Below are 12182 nucleotides of genomic sequence, written 5' to 3'. Positions count from 1 at the left end.
GGGCGTGCCATCTGCCACCAGGGGAGCGGGCCTAAGCCAGCAGGTGGTTATCTCCCGAGGGGTCCCAGATTGTGAGAGGGCACAGGTTGGGCTGAGGGCCCCCCTCTCCCCTCCCCCCGCCAGTGCACAAATTTTTGTGCACCGGGCTTCTAGTAGATATATAAAAGGCTAATATGCAAAGTTTCCCTGCGGGAGTCTGACCAGGAGTTCTATCACTCACTATGATGTGCGCTGACCACCGGGGGGCAGCATGGAAAGAAGGAAGGCTGGGGCCAGCAGCTGGGGAAGGGAGGCTCCAGTAGGCAGCCCAAAGGAAGGCCTCAGCCGGCAGCCAGAGGCCCCGATTGGCTCTCATCGCCGGCCAGGCCTAGGGACCCTACCTGTGCAAGAATTTTGTGCACTGGGCCTCTAGTATAAAATAATACTGAATGTCAACTGTAATTGAAAAATAAAAAAATATTCCTAAATTAGTCTATAAATTCAATAAATTCCTAATAAAATATCAACAAGGTTCTTCCCAGAAACAAAACAATCTGACACTAAAATTAACATGGAAGAGCTTTTTTTAAAGATGAAGAGTAGACAAGACAATTTTGAAGCCAAATAAGGGAAGACCTGCTCTTGATGTATATCAATACTAAAGCCCCTGCTTCCAATGTAGCAGTGAAAAAAGGGCTTTTCCTTTTATGCTGAAGGCTGTAATTCTATTCCTGCCAGTCTGGCTCCCCATGCCTAGAAAAACTGCATACGAAACAATGCAACTTCTAAGTAAAACTTTCATTATTCTCTTATTTCCCAATCATGTATAAGCTAACTGCATTACAGAAACCCTTTTAGAACACAATAGTATATATAATCCATACCCTGTAAGGCCTGGCAAATCACACTTACACATATCTTTTGTGGAGAAACTCTTGCACATAGCCACAAGATAAAACGTTGTTATTAACAGTGCAAAAGTAAAAGCCATCTAATAGTTGTAGAGAAACAGATAAACTTGTTTACTCTTACAAAGGAGCACTAATTGGCAGCTAAAATGAATAAACTAGAAATGTGTATGAATAGGTAGATTGAAAGTTATAATACTGACATAAAAATACTCAACATCATTAGTAATGAGGGAAATGATAATTAAAACCATAATGGGATGCAATTTCGCACACACTAGGATGACTATATAAAAAAGACAGATAACAACAAGTGTTATTAGTGAAGATGTGGGGTCACTGCTGGTGGGAATGTAAAACACTGTAGTCACTTGGGAGACAGTTTTGGCAGTTTACTAAAAAAATTAAACGCAAATTTACTAAATGACCCAGCAATTCCACTCCTTGGTATCTACTAAAAAAAAAAGAAAAAAGAAAATATATATCCACACAAAATCTTATACACAAATGTTCCTAGCAGCATTATTCTTAAGAGCAAAAAGTAAAAACAACTCAAATGTCTATCAACTAGTGAATGTATTAACAGAATATGGGATAGCTATACAATGCAATACTATTCAGCCAAAAAAATACGGACAGATGCAATATGGATGAACCTGGAAATATGTTAAGTGAAAGAAGCAAGATACAAAAGATTGCATACTTTATTTCATTTATATATGTCTAGAAAAGGCAAATCTTATAGACAAGAAAGTAGTGTAGTGGTTAATTAGGATTGGAGGTGGGAACAGCTGTAACTACAAATGAAAAAGGAATATTTTGAGGTGAAGAAAATGTTCTAAAACTGAATTATGGAGATATTTGCAGAACTCTGTAAGTTTAGGATAAATCATTGAATTATAAATTTAAAATTAGTGAATTTTGTGCCATATATATTATACCCTGATTAAGTTAAAAATATGATGAATAAAAAAAGCAAGTTGTTTAATCTATGATAAGTAGGATATCATTTACCTAAAAGTTAAAACATAAAATAATAGTATATGTTGTGGGAATATATACTTGGTGGGGGCAAAAGTAGGTTAACATTTGTTCATATGAAAAATAATACAATAATTAATAAATATAATACAATAAACTCTCACATACAACTATAAACCTACTTTTGCCCCACCTGTATATAAGAAACTATAAAATCATACATGTTAACAGTTTGCACCAACTTCAGAATAGTGCTTGCCTCTAGAGATGAAGAAAAAGTAAAGGAATAGGAGAGAGGTTTTTGCAGTATCAATGATGTTTATTTCTTAGGGGGAAAAAGAAACACTTAGCAAACTCAACTAAATCTTAATACCTCAGAACTAGGTATTTAGATGTCTGGTAGGGTATTTTCTGTACACATGAAAAGAAAAACCTCACCTTTGCTGAACTCTGTGTCTTTGTGGACTTCTACCATATTAGCTGGTGTACACTGAAGAATTTCAGGAGACAGGACCTCAGAGTGCAATGTTAACTCAGCAGAGAACTCCTGGGATCCGTCGTTATAGTCCACAGATCCTGATAACCTTCTGCTTAATTAAAACAAATCCTTTATAACAAACTAGATTAACAAAGCAATAAAATAGCTCTGAGATCTGTAAAAAATAACCACTTACACAGAGAAATCATTCTGTTTGAGAATTTCCTGAAGTCTCTTCTGAAATTTTTTTTCACTTTCTGTGGCTGGCACAAACCTGCGATCTTTGAATTTTAAAAGTGCATTAAAAAAATGTAGATAGCAAATAAATGAAATATTTTCTTTTCTCTTAGAATAGCTTTTAAAATAGTAATGTCCTATCCTTCTCTTGACAGATATAATACCACCTAAAAGTAGCTCTATTATAAAAACAAACAAAAGAAAAATTGTTGTTATTGAAGCTATATAATTAAGCACTTAAAGTCAGTTCAAGATTAAGTTCCATAATTATAACTTAAATCCAACACATTGTTCTCTACATATACATGTATCAGACTCTGAACCTAGAAATGTTCTCCACATAAAATATAATACTTCTACTTTAAAAAGCATAAAAAGCACTCAAAATTTATCAAAGTATTTTTAGTGTTCAAGACACTAAAATTTTGAAATTTTAATTAGACTTCAATATACTAGTAGGCTTACTACTAAATTGCAAATACATTTGCTTTGTGAATTACGTCTTTTATTCTTTTACCTTTATTTTAATATTTTTGTTGTGTCCATGGCATTTATTTAAGACCCTCAAATTATTTTTTGAAGTAGTAGGGTTTAATAATAAAATAAGTGTTTTCTTTAAAACTATAGCAGATGATCGAAGTGCAAGTGGATATGATATATCCAGAAATAATTTGGGGCTATATTTCATGGGTACATTTTCAAAACTTAATGAATCAAACGCAGTGTTTCTAAGTTGGAATTCATGAGCTTCTATGAGCATTCTGTAACTTATTCGGAAATACAGGTTAGAACATACTAGATAATGAAAAAGGAACAAAAACGTGAAATAGGCGAACAAAGTATGGTGAAAATCAATGACAACAAAGCTGTCAATTTCTTACAGGAAAAGAGACAACGAGTGACACTTTGGAGGTAAAGAATCACTGGTTCAGAGCAAAGACAATAGAAAAAAATACATAGAAAATTTGAAAGTAATCTGAAAAGTAAAATTTAAGGTCAAGATAAACTCAATGGCTTAACCTTTTTCATAAAACTATCTTGTTTAAAAAAATAATTAGAGTACTATTTGGTTAATACCTTGTGATTCAGTTTGGCTAATTTGAGAAGTTTCATTTCTATTTCTTCGCCGTTGCTTTTCATCTTCCCATATGGCCTGTAGACCAGGATTTCCATCAATTTGAGCTGTAATCACAATAATACTTCACTACTACAAGGTCAAAGTAAAAACTACTTGCTTAAAAAAAGGAACCCAAACTAAAAAAAAAAATTTATTGTTTAAAATTTTACATATGTCCCCTTTTCCCCCCCATTGACCTCTTCTTCTAACCTCCCCACCACCCTCCCTGGCCTGGGGCCTTCACCACCTTATTATCTGTGTCCATGGGTTATGCATATATGCATACAAGTTCTTTGGTTGATCTCTTCCCACCCACCCTCTCCCACCTTCTGAGATTCCACAGTCTGTTCCATGCTTCTATGTTTCTGGATCTATTTTGTTCATCAGTTTATTTTGTTTATTAGATTCCACATGAGTGAGGTCATGTGATACTTGTCTTTCTCTGGCTTATTTCACTTAGCATAATACTCTCCAGGTCCCTCCATACTGTCTCAAAGGGTAAGAGATCCTTCTTTTTTCTTTTCTTTTTTTTAATTGCTACATAGTATTCCATGGTGTAAATGTATCACAGCTTTTTTTATCTACTCATCTACTGATGGGCACTTGAGCTGTTTCCAGATCTTAGATATTGTGAGGAACCCAAACTTTTAAAAAATAAATACTGCCTCTTAAGAAAAACAATTACCTACTTTATGTAATAAAGCAGACAAACTATCCCAACCTACATTTCTTATGTTAGTCCTTTTTTAGTTTTCTTCCTAGTGGTTCCCAAAAACCCATCAAGTGAATAAGATTCAAACATCTGAGGATAGCCAATAGACCTAAGAATCCCCTCCCTGGTATATAACCTAAAAACTAAAAACATTAAGTTAGATTATTAACTTTTAAAATATTAATTTATTTAGTGTACATTTACTTTAGGTTTATGACTGTGCAAACATACTCATGTGGATGAAAGTATAAATGAAAAATTATAAATAAAAAATTGCTTCAGAGGTACAGAAGCAATCTTCATAACATTTTTTTAAAAAATATATTTTATTGATTTTTTACAGAGAGGAAGGAAGAGGGATAGAGAGTTAGAAACATCGATGAGAGAGACACATCGATCAGCTGCCTCCTGCACACTCCCTACTGGGAATGTGCCTGCAACCAAGGTACATGCCCTTGACCGGAATCGAACCTGGGACCTTTCAGTCCGCAGGCCGATGCTCTATCCACTGAGCCAAACCGGTTAGGGCAATCTTCGTAACATTTGGTATCTTCTATAACATCTTACATCTCTAGTAATGCTTTCTTCCCTACTTTTTCCACTTACTTTGACCATTAATTAAAAACACACACACATATATTAAGAATAATTGTACATATACCTTCAATGTCCAGCCGATTTAAGATATCAGCAGCTACAGCATCTACTTCTAATTCACATGTACTCTGTGGTTCAATACCTTCCAGTATTAAAGAGCTGTATTAAAAACATTTTTAAAAAAACCACAATAATTATGTAAGAGCAAATTTTCTGAAGATGTTTCTTATATGATTTTTTTATCTTTAGGTGGTAAGCAGAAAAGCCAATGATGTATTAATTAATAAGTATAACATAATTGATATTATATATATAAAGAAATGATAAACAGGAAGAGAAAAGTACAAAAATATTATTATATTACAACTCATTGAGATCTTTTTGCAGTGCATTCTACATATTTTGGCTCATTATATTTTATATATAAGGAATGTGGGTCATATCCAGGACAGAAAGGGATAACAGAGAGACAACTGAGAGATGCATCAAAAACCATACACATATGTAATCATTTGCCCAGAGGCATCTTTCTTAGCAATCATAGATTTGTTTTAAAAAATAAGGAGAGAATATGCAACAAGAAATGAAGGGAAAGGAGTATACTGAAAGGTGGGCAAATGATACTGTTCTCCCTGCCCCCAACGACTGCTGTGCTGGATAATGCTTTAAAATTCTCCATAACTACAGATTTGAGAAACCACGTGGCTTAATAATGGGATCATGACTAGGAAATGCGTTAACACCACAAACTCATTAGTTTTTATGAAAACTACAGAAGTTCTGCTCTTCGACTCAGAAATTTTTGTTTTTCATCAGAGCCACACAAAAAAAGATTAGGACATCACATCCTACCAATATAGACATCAATTGAAAAAGAGAGAACCATGAAAGTGGGTGATGGCAGATTTCACTTTCATTTTTTAATGTTTTAAAAGAAACAGATTAGCAAAACCTCATTTCTCATAGTCTATCCCTAAGGAAATTTTGATGGAACATTAGAAATTAATTTGTTAAACCACAGAATTTTTACAATTCAAATAAATATACATGTGTACATAGATGCATATGTGTAGATAGACACATATCCTTTTATCATTGATAGAGAAGAAACATATTAGCCAGCCTATCACAATATATCCCTTTCACTTTCAGAAAAAAATAATTCTTAATGTTGTTTGTCTTCTTCATTCATATAACTTAAAGTAAATTTTGCCATGAAATGACATACTAGATAAAATAGTTCATGGTCAACAATTTTCTCCTTATACTAAAAAGTTTCACAAGTTTTGAAAGAATTATATTGTAAATTTCAAGGGTGAATTTTCCAGAAGTAACACATTTGTGACAAAGGAGGGAAACAATAATATCAAAAAATAAAATCTCATAGTAGAAATTTATGACTATTTCTTGTCTTTATTACAAAGCTACTTCAGACATTCAGAAGAGATATTCCTAGGAAAAGGAAGTAGTTTTCAGAATTAAAACTTTCCAGTAGATAGAAAAAGTGTAAGTAAAAAATTTGTCAGCCCTGGCCAGTCTGTCTCAGTGATAGAGTGTCGGTCTGAGCACCCAAGGGTCTCGAGTTCAATTCCCGGACAAGGGCACCTACCTGTGTTGCAGGTTCGTTCCAGCCCTTGGTTGGGGCATGCAGGAGGCGGCCAATCAATGTGTCTCTCTCACATTGATGTTTCTCTCTCTCTCTTCACTCTCTCTAAAAATCAATGGAAAAAATATCCTCAGGTGAGGATTAACCAAAAAAAACCATTTTTTTTTGAATCAGAGGTTGGGAACTGGGTGGTAGGAAGCAGGGGGGAAAAAGAAGGGAGGACATTTGTAATACTCTTAACAATCAAGATTTTAAAAAATTTAGGTTAGCAAATACATGCAGACCATTCATTTTAGCCATGAAAGGGAGATAAAAGATAACGATGGTAGATAACTGTGCCTCTCTGAACATTTCTGTTCAAAGCTTAACAAAACAGTCCTACTAATTAGAATCAGTGAGGATGAAGCTCAGACATCTATAATTTTAAAAATCTTTTCAGATCATACTGATGGGTAGCCAGGGTTGAGATTACTGCAGTAGATTCAGTTTTTGTATATTCAACACTCTGGCAAATGATCCTGAAGGTCCAGGATTTGTGGTAATTAACAATGAGCTAGCTAGCTAGTAAGGTAGGCAGAGCTACTAACTCAGCACTTACAAGTTTGTTGCTCTCTCTTATGGCCCTTGTAATAATGTTTGTGAAAGGGCATAAAACATTTCTTTGTTAAAAAAAAAAAAAGGTACACAGAAGAAGGTGTTAGCACTGGGGATAGAAATGAGACTAATAAAAATCTAAGAGTAATGATTCATGGCAAATTTTTTTGACATTATGTTATTTGTACTTCATGAAATTATGGATTTTCATGTTTAATGCAATATAAGCATTCCAAAAATATAAAATATGGGCTAATCTGAGACAAAAATATATACAGCTATCCCATAATTATTTTAAATTCTAATTCTGAGTACCTTGTCTAATTTTACTAGTTTGTCTATTCACATCTTTGCTTATAATTTGTCAATTCTTAAAAATAATAAAACAGGCTCTTAAAAACATTCTAAAATTCAAACTTTTCATTATAATACATAAGGTTTGCCCAAACTCACTTCTAATCAGTGAAGCCTTTATAACCTAACCAGAAAGATTGTTCAAAAAGGGCTTCAAATACAAATAAACTTTAATTTGAGCATGCAAAAACAAGTTACTACATGCAGAACTTTGAAAACCAAGGAATCTAGAGAATAGGTAAAATCCTTGGGTCAAGTTGATTTCCTCTAACATTAGAGAGACAGAGGGACTGCATCACAGGCATAAAAAAAATGAGACAAAAAGTAGCTTTTGGTCACTGTGTTCTGGACTGATTAGAACTTGAATTTGATGTGGTAAATAATATTCTCTCTAAATTTAATACCATTTCAATATGATTATAAAAACATTTCCACTCTATCTGAGAAGGAACCAAGAAGTGCACGTGTGTGCATGTGTATGTGTGTTTATCAAAAAGTCCCGATATAAAAAAAAAAACACTCAAAAAAAAAAAAGTCCTGATAAATGTTAAGCTGGATCAAGAGATAAAGTAAGTCATTGTCCACATCACCTCAAAGTTTTATAGATTTCACTATGGTATAAATTCCTATTATAAAACAATGTATTTCCATCATTACTTAGTGATAATTTTTTCTTAATTTTAGATATTAAAAAAACCCCAAGTAATTCTATAACATGAAAATTCTGTCAACAACATTAGGATTTTAAACTACATAAATTACATTTATGTAGTTTAAAATGAATATATTTTATGGTGGTTTATCTTCAATTGATTAATAAATTCACATTTTCTTTTCATGAAATAAAAAAATAAATCATTTAAACACCTTTTCCACCTTGCATTCTTCATAAAAATATCTACATAAAAAACATCAGTTGACATATGTGTAGTGAAAAGAGGAAAACGATAACCACCCTGCCAATACCTAATTAATAAAAGGATCAAGAAAGCTTGGGCAATGCTTTGTGGTATAAAACAGAAATCTTTCTGAGTTCTATGTAGATAAAGCTATTATTAATAATTTTATAGGTACTGATTAAATACCTAAATATTCAAAATGTTACCCTCCCCAAAATAAGTTAATAAAATAGTCTAATAAATAACAGTCAAAAGAAATCACAGATTATGTTATTCATATTCAGTATGTCAACCCACTTTTTCCCACAAATATTTAATACTTAGAAAAGGTTATTTTTATTAAAAATATTTACTATTTAGTTTTTCAATTGATAGTTTATTATGTGATTTTTTAATTTATATTTTATTGATTTTTTACAGAGAGGAAGGAAGAGGGATAGAGAATTAGAAACATCGATGAGAGAGAAACATCGATCAGCTGCCTCCTGCACACCTCCTACTGGGGATGTGCCCGCAACCAAGGTACATGCCCTTGACCGGAATCGAACCTGGGACCTTTCAGTCCGCAGGCCGACACACTATCCACTGAGCCAAACCAGTTAGGGCTATTATGTGATTTTTACTAGACAAGTTATAGGATATCAATTTGAAATGCACAATGAAGATGAATGTTGGGAAAAAGTATAAAAATTTACATCCAGATTTCTTTTATTAATTAGGCGATAAGTATATTTTCATGGTCTCTTTTTAAAATCTATGATTCCATGTAACATACTAATGTTGGAATTTGCTTTTATGAGAAATTTATGCATTAAAACACCAAATATAAGATTAAAATTATGGTAACCACTAATTTCTGAATGTAGGATATATGTAAATATGTTTTCCTTTACAACATGAACTAACCTTGGTATTTCATTTTCTTCCCACCGAAATAAGGTACCAGTAAGAGAATTTCCTTGTAGCCGGTCCTTGTATGATCCAGTTGCATGCAATGGATCACCTGGGAGTAGAAAAATAAAAGGGGATGAGTTCTAATTTGAACTTGCATATAACTACTGTTTAAGTAAAATAATATACAAACTATATGACTAGTTCCTAAAAACTCATACACACCTAGGAATGTATATATGAGCAGTTGACAGTAATGGTTCCAAACTAAGAGGGGAAAGAAGTATTTGTAATATATGCTTATGAGAGAGAAATGGTTACAAGACTTTCATATTAGAATAAAACAATACAATTTGATGTGCTATTCTGATGGGTATGCTTAAAATCTCATTTTATAAAGAAATATGACAACAATTTTTGTAGACTTCAATCCAAATTCCTAGGGTATTCTGTATAAACCTCAATCAAAATTCTAGTAGAAATCAGGTTCCAGATAAAATTCAAAACATACTATAATACCAATCCCTGAACAAAAAAGAAAATATACAATGCATTCCAGAAGTAATGGCAACAACAGTGAGTGGAAACTTGGGACAAATGCAATTTGACCAGCAGCTGAAGAGGGGACATGTTTCCTTAGTTGTCCCAGTTTCAGAAACTAGGTCCTGGGGTCATGCTTTGGAAGTAATCAACAAATTTTCTCAAATTTTCTGTGATCTCTTATGGGAATTTAAATTTGCAGATAAGAGAAAGCTTGAATTATAATGTTATCAAGGATATTAAATTTAGAATCCTCTCTAGCTAAATTTAATACTTTGATTTTCTTATTTGACTAGCCTGATCAAAAATGTAATTAGGTTGAGATCAGGTATTAACATCTTTGCTATTTCAACATGCCTTGAAAACATGCAACTAATTCTTACTATAATTTGTATTTTGTTTTCGCGTATTTCCCTAAAGAACATGGAAACTCTTTAATATATTAAGTATATATTAAATATATATTTCTTTTCAACTGTGGATGTTAAAAAATGTAATATAAAATGTTTCTGTGGTACTCAAAATATTTATTCTATATAAGTACTCTTATATAACTCACCTTAACTACTATAACAATTAGTAATTTCCATTTTAGTTGAAAACTGATTATATAACTGAATAGAGACAAAATTATATATGCATATACATTAAAAATTTTAAATCTTTTTCACTTTTGAATTTACCTCACTTTCAAAAAAGACTGTTACGTACTATATCAACTTGTCTTATAAGATGAAATGTTGTCATGCACATATATGTAATATATACATTAATTTACTGTAAGATTTACTATCAGTTTAACTGTAAGATGTCTGAAATAACATGGCAAAATAAAATACTAAAGATGATTCATCTATTTTTTCCCATGATTTCAGTATTATCTTTTATCTTATACGAAACAAAAACCTGAGGGCTATTTAGTATAATGAATTAAGATATAAATTTTATTTCATCATACTTGCAATTTCCCTTCAACTAAATTTCTTATACTTCTGCCTTCAAATTGTTCATAGTCTGGAAAAAAAAATCCCTTCTAATCATCATTCCAATACTCATCTGGCTTTTATAACTAAAATAAATGGCTTACATATACTTGCTAATTCAAAATTTTCTCATGCTTTTAACCTATTAGAAACAAACTTTTGCAGGGTTTCTTTTTTTTTCTAGATAAATATGTACTTTATTTTTTAATTAAGAAAATTAGTTCTTGAAAAGATTTGTTAAACATACTGTTATATTTTTAGATAGATTTCAAGACATTTAAATGTTTCCCATATTTATTTATTTTTAATGTTGTTTAAGGTATTACAAATAGTAGTACATATGTCTCTTTTTTCTCCCCCCACTGACCTCCCCGCAGCCTTCCCTACCCCCCAGCACTTGCCCTCGTCCCCCTGCCCCCAGTGTTTTGCGTCTGTTGGTTGTGCTTATATGCATGCATACAAGTCCTTCCGTTGATCTCTTATCCCTACAACCCTCCCCAGCCTTCCCGCTGTAGTTTGTCAGTCTGTTCGATGCTTCTTTGCCTCTATTTTTGTTCAACAGTTTGTAATGTTCTTTATTATCCATAAATGAGTGAGATCATGTGGTATTTATCTTTCACTGACTGGCTTATTTCACTTAGCATAATGCTCTTCAGATCCATCCATGCTGTTGCAAATGGTAAGAATTCCTTCTTTTTTATAGCAGCATATTCCATTGTGTAGATGTACCACAGTTTTCTAATCCATTCATCTGCTGATGAGCATTTAGGCTGTTTCCAAATCTTAGATATGGTGAATTGTGCCACAATGAACATATGGGTGCATATATCCTTTTTGATTGGTGTTTCTGGTTTCTTGGGATATATTCCTAGAAGTGGTATTACTGGGTCAAATGGAAGTTCCATTTTTAATTTTTTGAGGAAGCGCCACACTGTTTTCCACATTGGCTGCACCAGTCTGCATTCCCACCAGCAGTGCATGAGGGTTCCTTTTTCTCCACATCCTCTCCAGCACTTAACGTTTGTGGATTTGTTGATGATAGCCATTCTGACAGGTGTGAGATGGTACCTCATTGTTGTTTTGATTTGCATCTCTCGGATGATTAGTGACTTTGAGCATGATTTCATATGTCTCTTGGCTTTCTGAATGTCCTCTTTCAAAATGTTTCTATTTAGGTCCTTTGCCCATTTTTTGATTGGATTGTTTATCTTCCTTTTGTTAAGTTGTATGAGTTCCTTGTAAATGTTGGAGATTAAACCCTTATTGGAGATAACATTGGCAAATATGTTCTCCCATGCAGTGGGCT

The 12182-nt window shown here is 33.0% G+C and overlaps 1 protein-coding gene across 12 annotated transcripts in view; it reads right to left on the bottom strand.

The window, feature by feature from the left end:
- REV3L (REV3-like, polymerase (DNA directed), zeta, catalytic subunit) overlaps nucleotides 1-12182 on the bottom strand; it is a 166210-nt gene that overhangs the window by 93333 nt on the left and 60695 nt on the right. For all 12 annotated transcript variants that reach the window (XM_014531311.1, XM_014531312.1, XM_014531309.1 and 9 more), the window contains 5 exons: nucleotides 9369-9465; nucleotides 5074-5168; nucleotides 3661-3765; nucleotides 2543-2627; nucleotides 2307-2455 (listed from right to left, as the gene is read on the bottom strand). In XM_014531311.1, coding sequence (XP_014386797.1) covers nucleotides 2307-2455; nucleotides 2543-2627; nucleotides 3661-3765; nucleotides 5074-5168; nucleotides 9369-9465 — 531 coding nt within the window. The remainder of the gene's footprint in view (nucleotides 1-2306; nucleotides 2456-2542; nucleotides 2628-3660; nucleotides 3766-5073; nucleotides 5169-9368; nucleotides 9466-12182) is intronic.

The sequence above is a fragment of the Myotis brandtii genome, unplaced genomic scaffold, assembly GCF_000412655.1.
Source record: "Myotis brandtii unplaced genomic scaffold, ASM41265v1 scaffold8, whole genome shotgun sequence".
NCBI classification, from domain to species: domain Eukaryota; kingdom Metazoa; phylum Chordata; class Mammalia; order Chiroptera; family Vespertilionidae; genus Myotis; species Myotis brandtii.
Note: the sequence above shows the minus strand (reverse complement) of the source record. Positions and strands in the feature narration are given on the sequence as shown.